This window comes from Aotus nancymaae, unplaced genomic scaffold (assembly GCF_030222135.1).
Source record: "Aotus nancymaae isolate 86718 unplaced genomic scaffold, 86718_ANA_hifiasm-v0.15.2.pri h1tg000004l, whole genome shotgun sequence".
Taxonomy (NCBI): domain Eukaryota; kingdom Metazoa; phylum Chordata; class Mammalia; order Primates; family Aotidae; genus Aotus; species Aotus nancymaae.
In genome coordinates, this window is record NW_026988415.1 from 13,189,580 (window position 1) to 13,206,527 (window position 16,948).

Here is a 16,948-nt window from a genome sequence, read left to right on the forward strand (position 1 = left end):
CTAAGAGTCAATTTTAATGGAAAGAGGGTAGAAAACAAATAAAAGTTAATTTGCAAGGACTAGGCAGAAAAAAAATCCAGAGGGTTATTTATCTGCTTTCTGAGTTTAGGAATGTGTTCTGGTTTATAGAGAGGAAATGGGGACATGCATACCAATACCAGTAGGAAGCAAGGAGACTCCAAAGGATTCAAGTCCTCAGAAACGCCAACCCTCAGTATAAATAAAGCAATATCAAGAATTTAAAATATAATTTAACTCAAGTTGAATTTTCAGTTTCTGCATATTACCAACTTACTTTTATTGATGAATATCACAAACTTCAATCCTTTTAAAAATATTATTCTGCATGCATTTAACAAATCTGACAAAAGAACAAGTATCCAGTTTACTTGCATTGTAACTATGACATTATAACTGAACAATTAACATATATTTAAAACCATTAGGTACAGGTAACAATGAAAAACTTCAACGTATTAATCAGATGGCATCCTACCACTATGCACATGTTCATGTAACACTACTAGTAATTACCCTGAAGCACAGGCAAATGTAGATGGAGGACTCTCCCTAAGAAGCAAGTTTAAGGGATTAAATATCATCATCATCACTACTAAGAATAAGGCTGCTGCCAGTGGATAGGGGCCCTTCTTCAACACTCCCAAAACCACCCAAAGTCCCCCTCTCATCAGAATCGTCAAACAACTTCTCATTGGAATCTTCCTCCTCATCAAACAACTTCTCGTTGGAATCATCATCTTCGAATAACTTTTCGTCAGCATCTTCATCTTCCTTTCCATCTGCATCTTCATCTTCCTTGTCTGACTCTTCAAACAGCTTTTCATCCGCATCACCTTCTTCTTCCTTTTTATCAGCAGCTTCAAGCCTCTTTTCATCTGCATATTCTTCATCCTCTTTCTCATTGGACTCATCATCAAATACTTTTTCATATGTATCCTCCTCTTCTTCCTTTTCATCTGAATTTTCATCAAACTCACTCTCAGAGCCTTCCTCATCTAACACTTTTTCAGAGCCATCATCTTCAAATTCGGAGTTTTCAGAGTCATTTTCTTCTAACTCTTTGTCAAGAACATTTTCAGGAAGCTCCTTTTCAGAGCCATCCTTGTCCAAATCTTTCTGGAAACCATTTTCTTCAAATTCTCTTTCAGAGCCATCTTCAGACTGTTTTTCAGAGCAGTCTTCATCAGATTCTTTCTCTGAGTCATCTTCTTCAGATTCTTTTTTGGGTCCGGCCTCCTCTTCAGATTCCTTGCTGGGGTCATCTTCAGATTCTTTTCCAAGGCCATTCTCCTCACAATCATTTTTGAGTGTCTTCTTTTTTGACTCTTTTTTAGGAATACCCTCTTCAGATCCTCTTATGGGACTGCCGTCTTCACACTCTTTTTGGGGGCAGCCGCCTTCAGATTCTTTCTCAGGATAGCCTTCTTCGGCCTTGTTTTCGGGGCCACCTTCTTTAGCATTGTTTTCAGAAGCATCTTCTTCAAATTCTCCCCCGTCTTCTGTCTTTTCAAACTTCTTCTCATCTATAGGTTCTTCAAACGCCATTCTAGTTGCAGCTTCATGAGCATTCATTTCAGATGTGCTGGGGTGCTCTGAAAAATGCCTTGCTCGAGAAGGCCCTGCCCTTGCCGAAGCAGAGACAGAATCTGAGCGTCTAAGGCCTCTGTTGGACTCAGGAGCATTGAGGAAAGCCTCCCATCCTCTCAGCCTTTCCTCCCTTTCTCTTGAGGTTTCCTCCACCTATGGATAAATGGAGACTGCCATTAAAATAAGTTTTAGGCAAAAAGTTACTTCTCTGAACATTTCTAATATTGATGAAACAACCTTAATTTTATAAAGCATCTCTTCTTAGGAAATGAAAGCAATACCCTGTCTTCAGTTTTCAAAACTTGATTTGTGAGAGTTGACCTTAAATCTTGACTTACTAGAGTTGACCTTAAAGATCACTTAAATAAAGGCCAAATATCACAGTACTACAGAAATGTCTCATCTCTGAAAAAGTCAGTATTTGTGCTCTGTCTATACTTGACAGCGTACAAAGTAAGAGAAATATTTGGTTGAATGTGTTCTTTTCTTATTACTATTCTGAACAAGCTTCAAACTTTCAGACTTACAAACTGAAAGACTCAAACATTTCTCTATCTTCTGAATGCAAAATATTATTTAAAAGCAGTATTGTAAGAGGAAGAACAAAAAATTTAAAAACGTATAAGTAACAATAAAAGCAGCATTGTTATGTTAAATAGATTAAACCAGACCCAAAGCTTAAATCTGAAGGATCAGTATTTGCTGGTAATGAAACAATGTGTGTGCCCTTGACAAGTTGCAGAATTTACCTGATAATCAGTAGTCCCATCCCATGCCTGGGCAGTGATTTGACGGCCACCAAACCATCTTCCATCCAGAGTTTGAATACAATAATCAGCTTCCTCTGGATCCCGAAAGGACACAGAGGCCACACCATCTGGGTGTCTCTAGAAAAATAACAAAAAAAAAAAGGAGTGAATGATAAGATTAAAGATAAAACACATACATTTCACAAAGCAGGTAAGTAGTAGTGTTCTCTCTGATACTTTGAAGTAAAAGACTTTACGTATGAAGTCTTTCTTCCCTTTTATCCCAGTCAGTGACATGCAGTCAGCTGCTTCTTTACCTTAATCTTACCTAGCAAGAACCAAGCACAGTGTCCTTGGAAATGTTTCTGCTGACATCCCTGCCTAATGAGAAGCAGGACAGTATAATTGTTAAAAGTGTAAACTCTGAAGTCATATTGCCCTGGGATTAAATCCTGGCTGTCAGTTACCAGATGAATAACCTTGGACAAGGTGCTCAATTTCTAAAGTGTCAGCTTGCCCATCTGTAAAATGGGTATAATAGTGCTTACCTGCCTCAAAGGGGTTTGAGGATTAAATGAAATAACATGTAAAGTAGCTTGTTATACACAAGCAATAAATGCTGACTCTTAATTATTAGGTGTCAATTGTGGAAGTTAAAAAAAAAAAAGGGGGTGAAAAGAGGAAATACACAGGAGAATATTTTCCCTGATTGTTCCAAATATGGAGGACAAGTATAATTCACAAAGAGTGGAAAACGTGACTAATCGGGAACCAGAGCTCATACATTTTTCTTGTACCTTCTTTCACCTGATCTCGTACTCTAGGGTAATGATGACGGAAAATAAGCAAGGCATACCAAATCTATCAAAGCCGTGCTTGACTTGTAATCCATGTTCATCTAATTACTGCTAACAGATGATTACCACGACAGTGGACTACTGTATAAAAACATTAACCTAAAATTCAGGGGTACACTCACATCTGGGAAGAACTTAACTAAGGTGGAGGAATGATTGCTTTAGGATCCATATATCCAAGCCATGAACTTACATCAAAGAGAAGGAGCTTCCTAATTTGTCCAAACTTTGAACACTCCACTCGAAGGTCTTCTCTGATCTCATTCAGCACCAATGGATCATCCTGAAAAATATGCATGATTAAAATGGGTTTGCTCCCTTCTTTAACTATAAATCCTGAGAGTCCAATTTCTTGTTGAGCAGCAGGGGCCTATAGTGGCAGAGCAGGAGAAGGTGGAAGTCCTGTGGTGCATATTCAGTCAGACTGCTAATTTCTATGTTCTGCATGGGCCTCACCATCACACTGATGAGAGCCCTTTGCTTTTTGTTTCAGATACATTCCTATTTACAGAAATGTAATGGGGAGAGGAAGAGAGAGAGAGAGGGAGGGGGAGAGAGGAAGGGAGGGGAGGGAGGGAGGGGAGGGAGGGGAGGGAGAGGAGGGAGAGATATCCCTTTTATTGACTAAGTGTCCAAAGATTGATTTTTGTGCTTCCAAGATGCTATTTTAACTCACAGGGTAAACCTTATGAAGATTCCTGTTCATCTCATCTCCTACCACACTGTAACAGAACCACACAATAAGGAGCTGTTATTAAGCATACAGTAAAATGCATTTTTAGCTGTTGCTTTCTTGCAACTATGAGGCTATTAAGAACACTCAAGTACTGCTGTTTCTAGTAGTCTGGAGTTCATGTGGAAATCTCCTCCCTACAACAACAAAATGATTTAAGACTCCCTCTGGGAATTAACAAATCTCTCTCCAAGTACCAATGCATAAAGAGGGCTCAGGACAAGCTACATTATCAGCTTGAATTTTAACTACATACAAACATAAATGAAGACATCCTATCTATAAATTTCTATTGAAGGTGACTTACACTTTTCTAGGAAACACTGAAGTGCATCTTTCTTTCTTATAGGCTTTCATTTTTCTCATCAGCTAAAGAGAAATGAACTACAGGGAATTACAAAAAAGTGGCTTTTCTCCCCTAAGGTTCTTCAAAAAGCAAAAATAAGCAACTGGCAGGTGTGTTACTGAAATCGGATTTAAAATAAAAAATATAAAATCGTACACATTTGCATAAATCTGAGGCTTCTGAAACTACAGTTGGCAGAAATCTGGATTTCCCCACTTATAAAACCCAATTTTAGAGAAGCAGCCAATTTGCTTTATACAAAATTATCAGACCTGAGAAGAATGAGGAGTGGAGAGTAAAAGTTATGGCTTTTGATGATGTGTGTGTGTGTGATTAGCTCCTATTAGACTGAGTGCTTTCAGAAGGCAGGAATCTTGTTTTACTGAGTTTCAGATACCTTACAGAAAACAGCACAGCCTTTTGTACATAGCCAACATTCAAAAAAATCTTTTTAAGAATTTGATAAACTGTTTCTAGTATCTTTTATTCACTAAGAAAATCAGACTATATTAAAAACAAAAAAAGTCCAGGCGTGGTGGCTCATGCCTGCAATCCCAGTACTTTGGGGCCAAGGCAGGCAGATTACGAGGTCAGGAGTTCGAGACCAGCCTCACCAACATGGTGAAACCCGTCTCTACCAAAAATACAAAAATTAGCCAGGCAAGGTGGCACGTGCCTCTAATCCCAGCTACTCAGGAGGGTGAGGCAGGACAATCATTTGAACCTGGGAGACGGAGGTTTTGGTGAGCTGAGATTGTGCCACTGCACTGCAGCCTGGGCAACATAGCAAGACTCCATCTCAAAAAACAAAACAAAACAAAAACAAACAAACAAAAACTGTTTCAACATGTTTAACAACTTTTAAGTGTGATTCCATGGTGGGGGTAGGCATTACCTTTATTTCTATACCAATATCTTAGCGCTTTTCTTTTCTTTCTGTTTTTGAAGACAGAGTCTTGCTCAGTTGCCCAGGCTGGAGTACAATGGCGCAATCTTGGCTCACTGCAGACTCTGCCCCCCAGGTTTAAGAGATGCTTCTGCCTCAGCCTCCCAAGTACCTAAGATTACAGGCACACGCCACCCAGCTAATTTTTGTATTTTTAGTAGAGACGGGTTTCACCATGTTGGCCAGGCTGGTCTCAAACTCCTAACCTCAGGTGATCCTCCCACCTCAGCCTCCCAAAGTGCTGGGATTATAGGTGTGAGCCACTGCGCCTGGCCTCAGTGCTTTTCTTATATGATATCAAATCTTAGCCAAAGTCTTCTCAAACCCTTGTTTTCATTTATAGCAGCCTGAAAACCTAACAGATCTTCATTGCTATATAGTACCCTGAACCTTAAAGGGAGTGATCTCCTTTAGGGAGATTCTTTAACCTACCTAGCTACACATGGTCACTTTAAAAAGACAAAACTTTCCAAGCAATCTAAGACTAAAATCAGACTCATGCACTGAAACCTTCTGCAGTCAACTCTCATTAATTTTTTTTCAGGATAGTGTTTTGTTTTCTTTGGAAGAAATAAACCATGTTTCTCATTCCTTGGCAATCTAAACTTATGCTGTCCAAGATGGTGGCCACTAACTGCATGTGGCTAGAGCATCTGAAATATGGCTAGTCCAAACTGAGGCGTCCTATACATGTGAAATGCACACCATATTGTGAAGACTTGGTACCAAAGGAAACAAAAAGCAATGTAACATAGTTCATTAACACTTTTATCTGCATTACAAGTTGAAATTATAGTTAGGATGTTCTGGGTTAAATAAAATTTATTATTAAAAATAATATCCCATTTCATGTTGTATTTTTATTGTGGCTACACAAAAATGTAAATTACACATGTGGCTCATGTTATATTTCTATTGAACAGTGCTGGCATACAGTGAGAAAATGTAGCTTTGTATCTGAGTTTTTTTTTGAGACAGAGTCTCACTCTGTCACCCAGGCTTGAGTGGAGTGCAGTGGCATGATCTCGGCTCACTGCAACCTCTGCCTCCTGGACTCAAGTGATCCTCACACTTCAGCCTCCCAAGTAGCTGGGATTAAAGGCATGAGCCACCGTGCCCAGCCTAACCTGCTTTCTGTATAACTTGCTATCACTACTTTCAGAACCAGGGAGAGAATAGTTGTTTCTCCACTATACAATAAAGTCACTCTACACCAGTAGACAGAGATGAGAATAGAGGCAGAATGTAACAACAAACTGTAAATTTTGCTTCAGACTTGTTGGAGAGAGAAAAAAAAGTTGTTCATACAATACTTTGTTATTTATTAATGATAATTATTGAATTTTACAACAAACTGTATTTCAGTCACAGTTCCAGTCAGAGAACTTTCTGAAATAAAGGTACTTTGATAACAATATTCCTTAGAACTCCTTAAGTAGTTCTTTGTTCTTCCTTTATTTAGTTTTTTGAGGGAAGGACGGACAGTTCCATTCACTTTTTTTAATCATTCACTTTTACTTACTGTTATTGGAATTTTCCAGGGACATTAAGCATTATAACTTTTAATATTAAACTGAAGTTTGCATTTACAATTGTGAAGCTGGTACTCCCCACCAAAATCAGCCCACACTTGTTGAACTGCACTCAAAATTCACAAGCAGTTCCCATAAATCTTTTAATGATGGTATTTTTCAATGATTTCCCATATCAAGTAGCTGGGGTGCAGTACGGTTATTAAACACTCTTATCTGGGATATACTTTAAAACAATACTGGGCTAAACAAAGGGAAGAGAAATCAAAAAAAAAACTGAAGTAGCTTCTTGGCTCCATCTTCCTTTACTACTCACTGCACAAACACGCAGGAGGTGACATGACAAAGATGGGGTGAGGCAAGCTCCAGGCTCCCTTCAAAGAAAGCCTATTCTATCAGCGGGCGCACCACTTCCTACCTCAAAATCCATAGGATGAAACATATTCTTGATGATGACAACTCGTTCATGGCGCATCCGGGATGGTCCAGCTCTCCTCTCAGGTCTCCAATCCAGCTGCCTGAGGCAATGAAGCAGTAACAACAAACTGTAAATTTTGCTTCAGACTTGGAGAGAGAAAAAAATGAGTTGTTCATACAATACTTTGTTATTTAATAATGATAATTACTGTATTTTACAACAGACTATTTCAGTCACAGTTCTAGTCAGGTAACTTTCTAAAATAAAAATAATGGGCAGGGGGCCGGGTGCAGTGGATCACACCTATCATCCCAGCACTTTGGGAGGTGGAGGCGGACAGATCACTTCAGGTCAGGAGTTCGAGACCAGCCTGGACAACATGGTGAAACCCCATCTCTATTAAAAATACAAAAATTAGCTGGGCGTGGTGCTGCACGTCTGTAATCCCTGCTACTAGGGAGGCTGAGGCATGAGAATCGCTTGAACCCGGGAGGTGTAGGTTGTAGTGAGCCAAGATTGCACCACTGCACTCCAGCCTGGGCAACAGAGCAAGAGTCTTGTCTCATATAAATAAACAATAAAATAAAAGGCAGGGGCAAAATGGCCCCAGTATCTGAAATCCCCAGAATAAATGTTCTTCAGGGCAACTGTTGTCTGGTTATACAAATATTCCAATGAGACCCTTGAAAAATCTCTAATTCTTAGTATTTATGAGTTCAGAAAGATATATTTTGAGGCTAAAAACTATTTTTAAATTATATTGGTTTTTAGGTACTTTATCATTATAAAAAACAAACTGCACTGAAACATGTAAAACTACTCACTCTGTTACAATCACAAATTTTACTGATATTGTTTAAAAAATATGTTATCAAATTTACCTAATCTTGTAAAAATAATGAGACGTAACAACCCAATGCTTTTATGATCATTTTTAATTAGTTTAAGTGTGGTAGTGTTAGAAGTGTCATTAGAATTTACTCTGATAAAAGTATTAGTTTGGCTAATTTCTTAAAACTAGAATATTTCAAAGTATATTAAACAGAATAATAGAAACTTGATGACATTATGCATATAGTACATACAACTACACAGTAAATACAATTATAAAATCCTATCATTTCTAATCCTATAACAAACCTGTATATAAAAATTTAGCTCCTGGTACAGCTGATTTCAACCCACACAGAAAGTAAACTAATGGTTCTGGTACATAAGCCTAAACTATATTATTTAATTTGATGTTCAATGTTTTCCAAACGGATGGCTTCTCTTAGCTCATTTAAGCCCTTATCATATGACAACTAAACACCTTGGAAAATTAAAATCCCCTCCACTGCTAAATCATCCTATTGTATAGATTGCTAAAGGTACCTGATGATCTAAAGAAATTGTTTTAAAATAATGTGTAGGCAGATGTGACAGAATAAAACTAGATGGCTATTACCAAAAATATGCTCTAGAATATAAGGAATCTTTCAAAAGGGAAAAAAATTACAAACTTTTGTTGCATAGACAGCTTCTTCTTATAGTCTTTGCACTTCTTCTTCTTCTTTGAGGCATCATATTCTCCCTTCAGTTGAAACTTTGCCACCTCAACATGTAATTTGTAGCCTCTAATTTCATCTTCATCCAAAAGTTTTAATGCAAGTTCCACAGATTCTCTCTTTATAAAAGTAAGATAAAATATAGTCAGTTATACAACAAAATAAAACTTAAGGAGTTTTTTAGATGAATTATGATTATACATAAAATAATTTAAATTTTTATATTTATATATTACTAATATATGAGATCGCTTTATCGCTTTGAGATAAAGAACTCTAGAATCCAAACCAGGATTCAAGACACGGCAGTCCCTAACCGGCTGTGTGAATTTGGGTAAATTATACAAGCTTCCTGAGCCCCAATACCATCATCTGTAAAATGGAAATAGTAATATCTTCATCACAAAGTTCTTGACTAAATTAAATGAAATAATGCATGGAAAAGACAAGGACTAGCATATGACAGGTGTTCAACAAATTATATTATTATTGTATAATCTTGTCTCAAGGCTGCAATTTCTCATCTGTAGAAAGAGGGGAGCAAACCTGCATAATTTCTAAGGTGTATTTGTTTTAAAGTCCTATAATACTCTTAAAAGACAAGATGACTCAACGAACTGGGAACAGCATAGACAGCCTTTAATTTTTTTGTTCATCAACTAAAATGTAAGTCTGTAACACACTGAGAAGTAGAAGACAATTATCTGATGGCTTGCACTTTATATTAAATACATGTATGGATTCCAGGTCTTACACAGAGGGGACAGTTATCAGCCCTACACAGAGTCAAAGATCAGAGGACCTGCAGAAAAAAAAAATGGATAACTGAACTCAGCTGCTCACATAAAATATGGGTCCTGGAATAATTCACTTTTTCCTGGAACTCAATTTACTGTTTTGACAATCTTGTATTTCTATGGGTCTCAAAATCCTATTTTTTTTCCTTTAAAAATTTTAAAAATCTAATAGAACTCCCTAAGAGCCTGTTCACAGATTTTTTAATAATCCTTAAAGAACGTGTAAGACTCTCAAATCTCCTTACATTTGAACATTACAAAACTATCATCCTAAAACGGTCATGCTCACGTCCCATAACCACCACATTTAAGATTCAGGTCAAAAACCTATTTCCCAAAAAGCTGTCAGCTTAATCCTACCCTCTTCTGATCCCACTGGAATACTGTGTACTCACAACACACCCATGGTGTTTGCACTTCTGCTTTACTGTTTTGATTTTACTCTGTAATTATTTTTAGGTTTTAACTTATGTACATGCCATGTTCATTTGTTCTGTACCCTGCGATAATGTATAACACATGGTCCTAAGGTGGCAGGTGTTCCAAAAATGATGGCTGCCTTTGGCATTGAGGTTTCTTTGTGTAATTTATGGTACTATGACTACATGCAGTTCTGCAAATTTCTCTTATTACCACTCTCTCTTTTCTGACATTCAAAAAAATATTTTAAAGCAGTAAGCATAAGCTATCATCTCCTTATGGTCTAATTCAAGGGTCAGAAAAGTCCTTTTGTTAAAGGGCCAGTTCATAAATATTTTAGAGTTTGTAGGCCACAAGGTCTGTGCTGCAACCACTCAGCTCTATCAATGAAACATAAAAGCAATCATAGACAAATGCATATGTGAATTAGTGTGGCTGTGTTCCATAAAGCTGTATTTACCAAAACAGGGCTGGAGTTTGCTGAACCCTCGTGTAATTCACTCCAGTATACAAGTAAAATGTCATTGGCTTTTTTTTCTTCTTGAATTTTTAAAATGTATTCTGAATTGACTGTACACATCAATAAAGACATCTTTCCAGTGAGAATTTTTCAAAAGAAGCACTCCAGTCACATACTTATATACTACTTTAACCAGATAATGTATTTTCTTAAAACAAGTGAATAATCTTACCAGTGTGATACACACAGGTACTAACCGAAATTTCAGTTTTCTTCATATTCTGTTTTGAATAGTTCTTGGTGTTGGTTATCACCTATAGAAATTATAGCCCTGGTTCCTGAGTTAAAAACGAAGACACAGAAACTTATTTGATCATATAACTTACCTTCAAGTAACAGCAAAGACCATCTCCTTTAAGATTTCCTTGATTATCTTTGTAAAGTTTGACCTTAAATTCCTCTGTCTGAGGATCTCTCATAATAATGCCAAACTTGGACATAAGTTGTATAAATTCGTCCACTGTAATATCTGGAGGCAAACCTGTGATTTAATTAAAAAACATTTATAATCGGTAATAAAGGCGAATTATTTAGCATTCTACCATTAGAAATCTGTAACTTAGGTGAATGCAATGTTGATTTTCTAAATGTATAGAAAAGTTTTACATTTACAGAACTGAAGAAGTTTCACATTTTTGTGTATTCAAGTATACATTAAAATGATGCTTTGTTGAAGGCTTCACTGAATGTGAAGGGACACACTGCTATAAGTTACATTAACCAGGTCCAAAGCTTGGCATGTAAAGTTACACACTAAATTTCTTGGTTCTGTAATAAACATACATATTCCTTACTAATATAAATGGTTCAACAAAAAATGACACAATAATAAAAAATGGACTCTGGAGAAACTGAAAGCTAAAAATCACTTCGTGAAAAATCTCAAAATTAAGTATTTCCTACCTTAAACTTATTTAAAAATTTATACATACCAGACACGTATACATTTGTATTTCTGTCTTCTTCAACATGAAACCATCCTAGAAATCAAAATTAATTAAATAAATAAAACACTTGCAAGAAAGTTAAGAGTCATATTATGGAATCTTGACAAAGCAGCAGTTTCTTGAAACTTCAAGGACGTTTCTCTTAGTCTTAAAAGACCAAGATAAACTAACTCAAATCACTACCCAGCCTTCGAAATATTTAAATCTTTTGACAAATAATTAGTTTTTGATCCTATCTGGAAAAAAGATGGCCAGTTTATCTTCATTCTTTTAACTCTGACACTATCCTAAAGAAAAAATTCACCTTATGCTTTCAAAGCTATTATAATTCTCGAAAAAGTAACTGCGACATAGGCACACTCACATTTTTAATTTTTGCACTTAAAATTTGCGAGCTAGACCCAGTTACCTGATTCAGCCTTTCTTTTTTCTCCCTTCTTTCTGGGATCAGTGGGTTCTGGAGCTTTTTCTTGTGGAGGTTCCTCTGCAGTCCTAGCATGGACATCTTGAACATTTGCAGTAGAACTAGATGCGCCATCACTAGAGAAGCCGTAATTGGCCTGATACGTAGCAATGAAATCTTCAGTGATCTACACAAGCAATTCAAAAGACAGAGACAGAGAAATTTTAAATTATTTCCACCTGTAAGAAGTTTAAATTGTGTTTTTACAGCATAGTTATACAACTTAACACAGAACTGTTTCTGTGGATAATAGCTGTAGTCATTAAGGCGTAAATCCAAGAATAGTCACCTCATATAGAAAAGTGTGTATATGGTGATAAAAAATAAGACACAAGTACTTAGATCGTCAATGCAAAAGTCTGAGGTATGATTTAAAGCATTTTAAGTGATGCTGCCACCTTTTCTAGGTGTTTCATTTATAAATTACTACCTCTCTACAGTCTATTGACTAAGGCTACAAATACATATAACAAAGGGAAGTATCAGATAATAAAACAATAAGAACCAATAGTCAATCAATAATCTAACCACAGAATCCACTTTTACTGTACAGACGCACAAATATACATGTACTTATTGTACATGTATATACTTATTGTACACGTGTATTTGTATGCAGAAAGCACAAATCTGTATGCAGAGTGCACATAGAACTCTGATACGGTACATGAAGAATCGGGTTGGTTAACAATTGTAAAACTAAATGCTCATTTTAACTTTATCACAAATTAAATCACGTTATCTTTTAGTATCAGAACAAATTAAAGACAAATTCAACTTATATCTATCGTCCTCCCCTTTAGGGGAAAAGCATTATTGCACAACTAAAGAAATAGTTATATCATCATATCAACCAATATTAGGCACGCATAGAATGGGGAAAACGTAAAACTCAAAGAGGTATGGGCTTCAATAACATAAAAGGATAAAGTCACACATTAATCCATTATCAGACCTTTGTTAAAAGTATTCAGAATGCTGAAGACACCAAATCTACACTCAAACTGGCACTACCAATACAGAAGTGAAATCGTAAATTTTAACAATCTGGAGGGATTGGAATACATATACAAATACAGAACGGGAAAGAAAAGTTGCAAAAAAATTTTTTAAATAGCAGTGCAATCTCACGAGGCAGGTTTTGTATCACTGGCTTGCAAGTCAATTTGTGCGCTATTAGAGTGCCCTTTCCCGCTCATGAGAGTCAGATTAAAAGGACACTTTTACCACAAAGTTTACAGAACCAAGTTTAACATTAGTTATTTTACTTCGAAGGTGAAATAAAAATACTTAGCAATTTCCAAGTACTCCAAACAAACACCCACAGATCTTTTCTATCTATATTCTGTGCATCTCCAGTCTTATTCCTGTAGTTATATGGTTCAAACATATATGCCTAGGGACACAATTTACTAGGAAAGTAAAGCAAGGTGCAAACAAAGTTCAATTAGTAAAGATACATAAACAGCTACTTTTATCAAGAAACTGCATTTTGCACATAGTACGTAAGCTAAACATCGAGTTCCTAGGACAAGTGGGGTTGGCTACCAGAAATGGACAGCTACTAATTTGCTCTTGGTGTTTTTCCTCTTTGCAATAAAAAGCAGTCATCAATGTAATAACCAATTGTGACCTTCACAGACAAAATTAATAAAGCATAGAAAAGACTTAAGAATTACATTTAAGACACCACCCTAAAGATTTATCTTCCTTTACACATCGGTGCCCCAACAAACACAACAAAAAGAAGCGTCGCTATCCAAAGGGGTTAGAACCAAGGACCAAGGACCTCAGCAATGCAAACGTAAAAGGAGTGGCCCGCGAGGCTGGCCAGGCGGCCCGCTCTGCAGTGGCGCCCGTGGCACTCTCCTACCTTGGGGAACCAAGCCTTCTTGTCCAGGTCCCACTCGTAGGGGGTGTCCGTCGGCTGCTGCCCGAGAGAATCAGTTTCTCCACCGGCATCGGTCTGGGTGTCACCGTCCTCGCAGTCTCCGTACAATTCTTGCATTCGCAACTGTTCATCAAACTCATCGTTCCCATCCAACTGGTTGCGGCTCATGTTTCCTACCTAGCTCAGGGGCAGGATTCAGGAGAACTAAGAGGCCGAAATGACGCTGGAGCTCAGCAGAGAAAGGGAGGTCGGTCGCGCTCCGCTCGCGCCCCACCGCCCCCCGGCCCGCCTCCCCGCGGCGCCCCAGCAGTCCCCGGGAAGTCGGTGCTGCTCTGCTGCCGCACCGCCCCCGCTCGGCCCTCCCTCCGCGCGCGCGCGCTAGTGCTGTGAGCGCGGCCGCGCCGCCGCCCACCTGATTCGCTCCGCCGAGCTTCTGTACCGCCGTTCGTTCCAGGGCGCGGCAGGAGCGCGCAGGCGGGCCGCCGCCGCCGCCTACCGGGTCTGAGACGAGTGCGATTCCCGCCGCAACGTCAGAAAATTACTTGCAAACGAATCCCCCTCAGACCGACGCAACCGCCATTGTCGGCGCGTCGCGACGTCGCGTCTCGCGCCGACACGCCCACGATGGCGTCAAAAGGCGCCGACGCCGGCAAGCGGCGTGAGGCACGGGGGGGCGGGGCGCCGAGGGGGCGCGCTGGTGCCGCGCATCGACGCCCACCGGGGCCCGCCTTGGGTTGGGGCGAGGGCCGTGGGGATCCCGCGGCGCCTCAGGGCCTTGAGCTCCGCGGGGTCCCGGCGAGTCGGCCCGGGCCAGCCCGGGAGGGAGACCGGAGGAAGGCGTGGGAATATTCCGTCGCGGAGGTGGCCGGGCGGGTGTCGCGGTGGGCGCCATCTTGGGGGAGTGGGTGGGGCAGCAGGACAAATTTCTCCGGCTTCGAGAAAACGACGTGCTTCGTTCGCCCAAAGGCCCCTCCCACTCGCAGGAACAGCGTCTTACTTGTTTCTTTACAACTACCCGGGATAGACACCGGTTCTAGTTCATCTTGGTAGCCTAAGCTCTTGGCACCGGATCTGGTGTCTAATGCGGAATGGGCGAATGAATGAACGAACGAGGGCTAGAAGGGCCGACTTTATTTTCCTAATGCCAGCCTTCTCTTTTATTGGTCTCATACTTTCCTCTGGCTGGAGTTTGACCCTTACATTGAAACATTGAAGACCCCAAAAAACATTTGTTTGTGGATTATACTTACCAATATTTCTGCACAAAAAGCGGCCGTTAACAAATACTAATTCATTTAAAATAATAAGGAACCCATGAGTGTAAACATAAATATCATAACACAGGCTTAAGGTCGGGGAAAACCTTCCCAAAAGAAATTATTCACTATTCCAGTGACCTTCACTTCTAAACATAGTAGTCGATTGCTAGTTCCAGAAAATCCTGGCTCCCCGCATACCAGCTGTATGAATCTATGGTTTCAACGATAACAGTTCTTAATAATAGTTTGAGTTAGTTTTTTTTTTTTTTTAATTGTATTTCCTTTTCATGAAGTTCTCGTTCTGGTAGGAACTCTTGGAGAACTGAATTTGTGTGCATTTTTATGATACAGGTAATGTGAGTTGTATTAGGCTTACTTAAACCTTGCTAAATATTTTTTCCTAGACCCAAAAATAGCATACAGCTGTTTTCAGCAATGTGTTATTGGGCTCCCATTTCATTCCTGCGTTCACAGCATAGGTGAAAATACACGACACCGCCCTACTGCACATGTCATTGAGTGCCTGCTCTACCACAACCCTCTTCTGAGCAGGCGACTGAAAGGGTTCCTTATGCTTAGGTCCCATGTCACTCAGCCATCCTGGCTCAAAAGCTGCCTGAGGCCTGTATGGTGACCTGGCAGAGTAGATCTGCATTCCAGACTGGATTTGACTAACTGATCCAGTGAGAGCCTCTCCCGGGAAGTTTGAGTGTGGAACAGACAGGGTTGTGGTTAGAGTAGCAAAGAAGCAATGAGATACTCCCAGGGAAGGTAAAAGGCAGAACAGAGGCCTACTATGGTGAAGTTCCCCAGGGGTGAGAGGAGCAGTTGAAGCAGTGCAAGAGGATCACTGAGTCACCATAGTAGTGTAACAGTGGAGTTGAGAGATAAACACATTGTACCTGTAATGGCATTTTGTTTGGTCGTGAGACCTGACTTTTTTTTTTTTTTTTTTTTTTTTTGAGACAGAGTCTCACTCTGTCACCCAGGATGGAGTGCAGTGGTGCAATCTGGGCTCACTGCAACCTCTGCCTCCCAGGTTCAAGCGATTCTCCTGCTTCAGCCTCTGGAGTAGCTGGGACTACAGGTGCAGGCCACCACACTCAGCTAACTTTTGTATTTTTAGTGGAGATGAGGTTTTACCATATTGGTCAGGCTGGTCTTGAACTCCTGACCTCATGATCTGCCCACCTCGGCCTCCCAAAGTGCTGGGATTACAGATATGAGCCACTGCCCCTGGCTGACAGTTCTAATTAAACAATGCTGTGGTCTTTATGAGGCCTGGTTCCTATTTCTTCTCATTTCCATGTGTATTCATAGAATAACTCCCTAGTAATTGAGGTAATCTGAAAGCATCTCTGTCTTTGTAACCTGTCTTTTTCAAGTTTTTTTTTTTTTTAGTTATAGAAACACTCAAGGTAACAAAAAATGGGTGGGTTATAAAGCTAGGGATGGTACTGAAACGCCAAGACTGCAATGTAGATGGGCTACATAAGGGGTTGCTGACCTAGGACGGGGAACTGGTTAGAATCTAGACAGCTGGCTTCTCTCTGAATATGTGTTTCATTCTTCCCTCTGACCTTATATTGGAGTGATCCGTGTCATACTTCTGGCCTAATAGGCCACAGCCTTCTTGATGGATAAATATACATTAAACTACAAAAGCAGAGACTGCACTCCAGATCGGACTCACCTATCTGGCCTAAGAACTCTTTCTGAAAAATTACTGAACTATACCAAACCAGATTTTTTACATGGCTCCTTCAAACCCACTGTATCCAGGAATTTTCCTGTCCCCACATCCTGTAATCTCAAGACTTAATGGAAATAAAAATAAAAAAGACTTCTGTCCTTCTGACAAAAAGGTTGATGAATCCCTGACCTAATATGGCTCAAACTGCAGAAATTCTGCAAA

At 39.4% G+C, this 16,948-nt stretch overlaps 1 protein-coding gene across 1 annotated transcript; it reads right to left on the minus strand.

Moving 5' to 3' along the window:
- Positions 1 to 266: 266 nt before the first annotated feature.
- HTATSF1 (HIV-1 Tat specific factor 1) lies at positions 267 to 14,253 on the minus strand. The gene is made up of 10 exons (XM_064360914.1): positions 14,187 to 14,253; positions 13,757 to 13,951; positions 11,830 to 12,010; positions 11,406 to 11,453; positions 10,800 to 10,954; positions 8,692 to 8,855; positions 7,190 to 7,289; positions 3,408 to 3,497; positions 2,358 to 2,495; positions 267 to 1,761 (listed from the first exon to the last, which is right to left on the minus strand). Exons 2-10 carry the CDS (start codon positions 13,940 to 13,942, stop codon positions 592 to 594), a joined length of 2,232 nt encoding a protein of 743 aa, XP_064216984.1. The 5' UTR covers positions 13,943 to 13,951; positions 14,187 to 14,253; the 3' UTR covers positions 267 to 591.
- Positions 14,254 to 16,948: the final 2,695 nt, after the last annotated feature.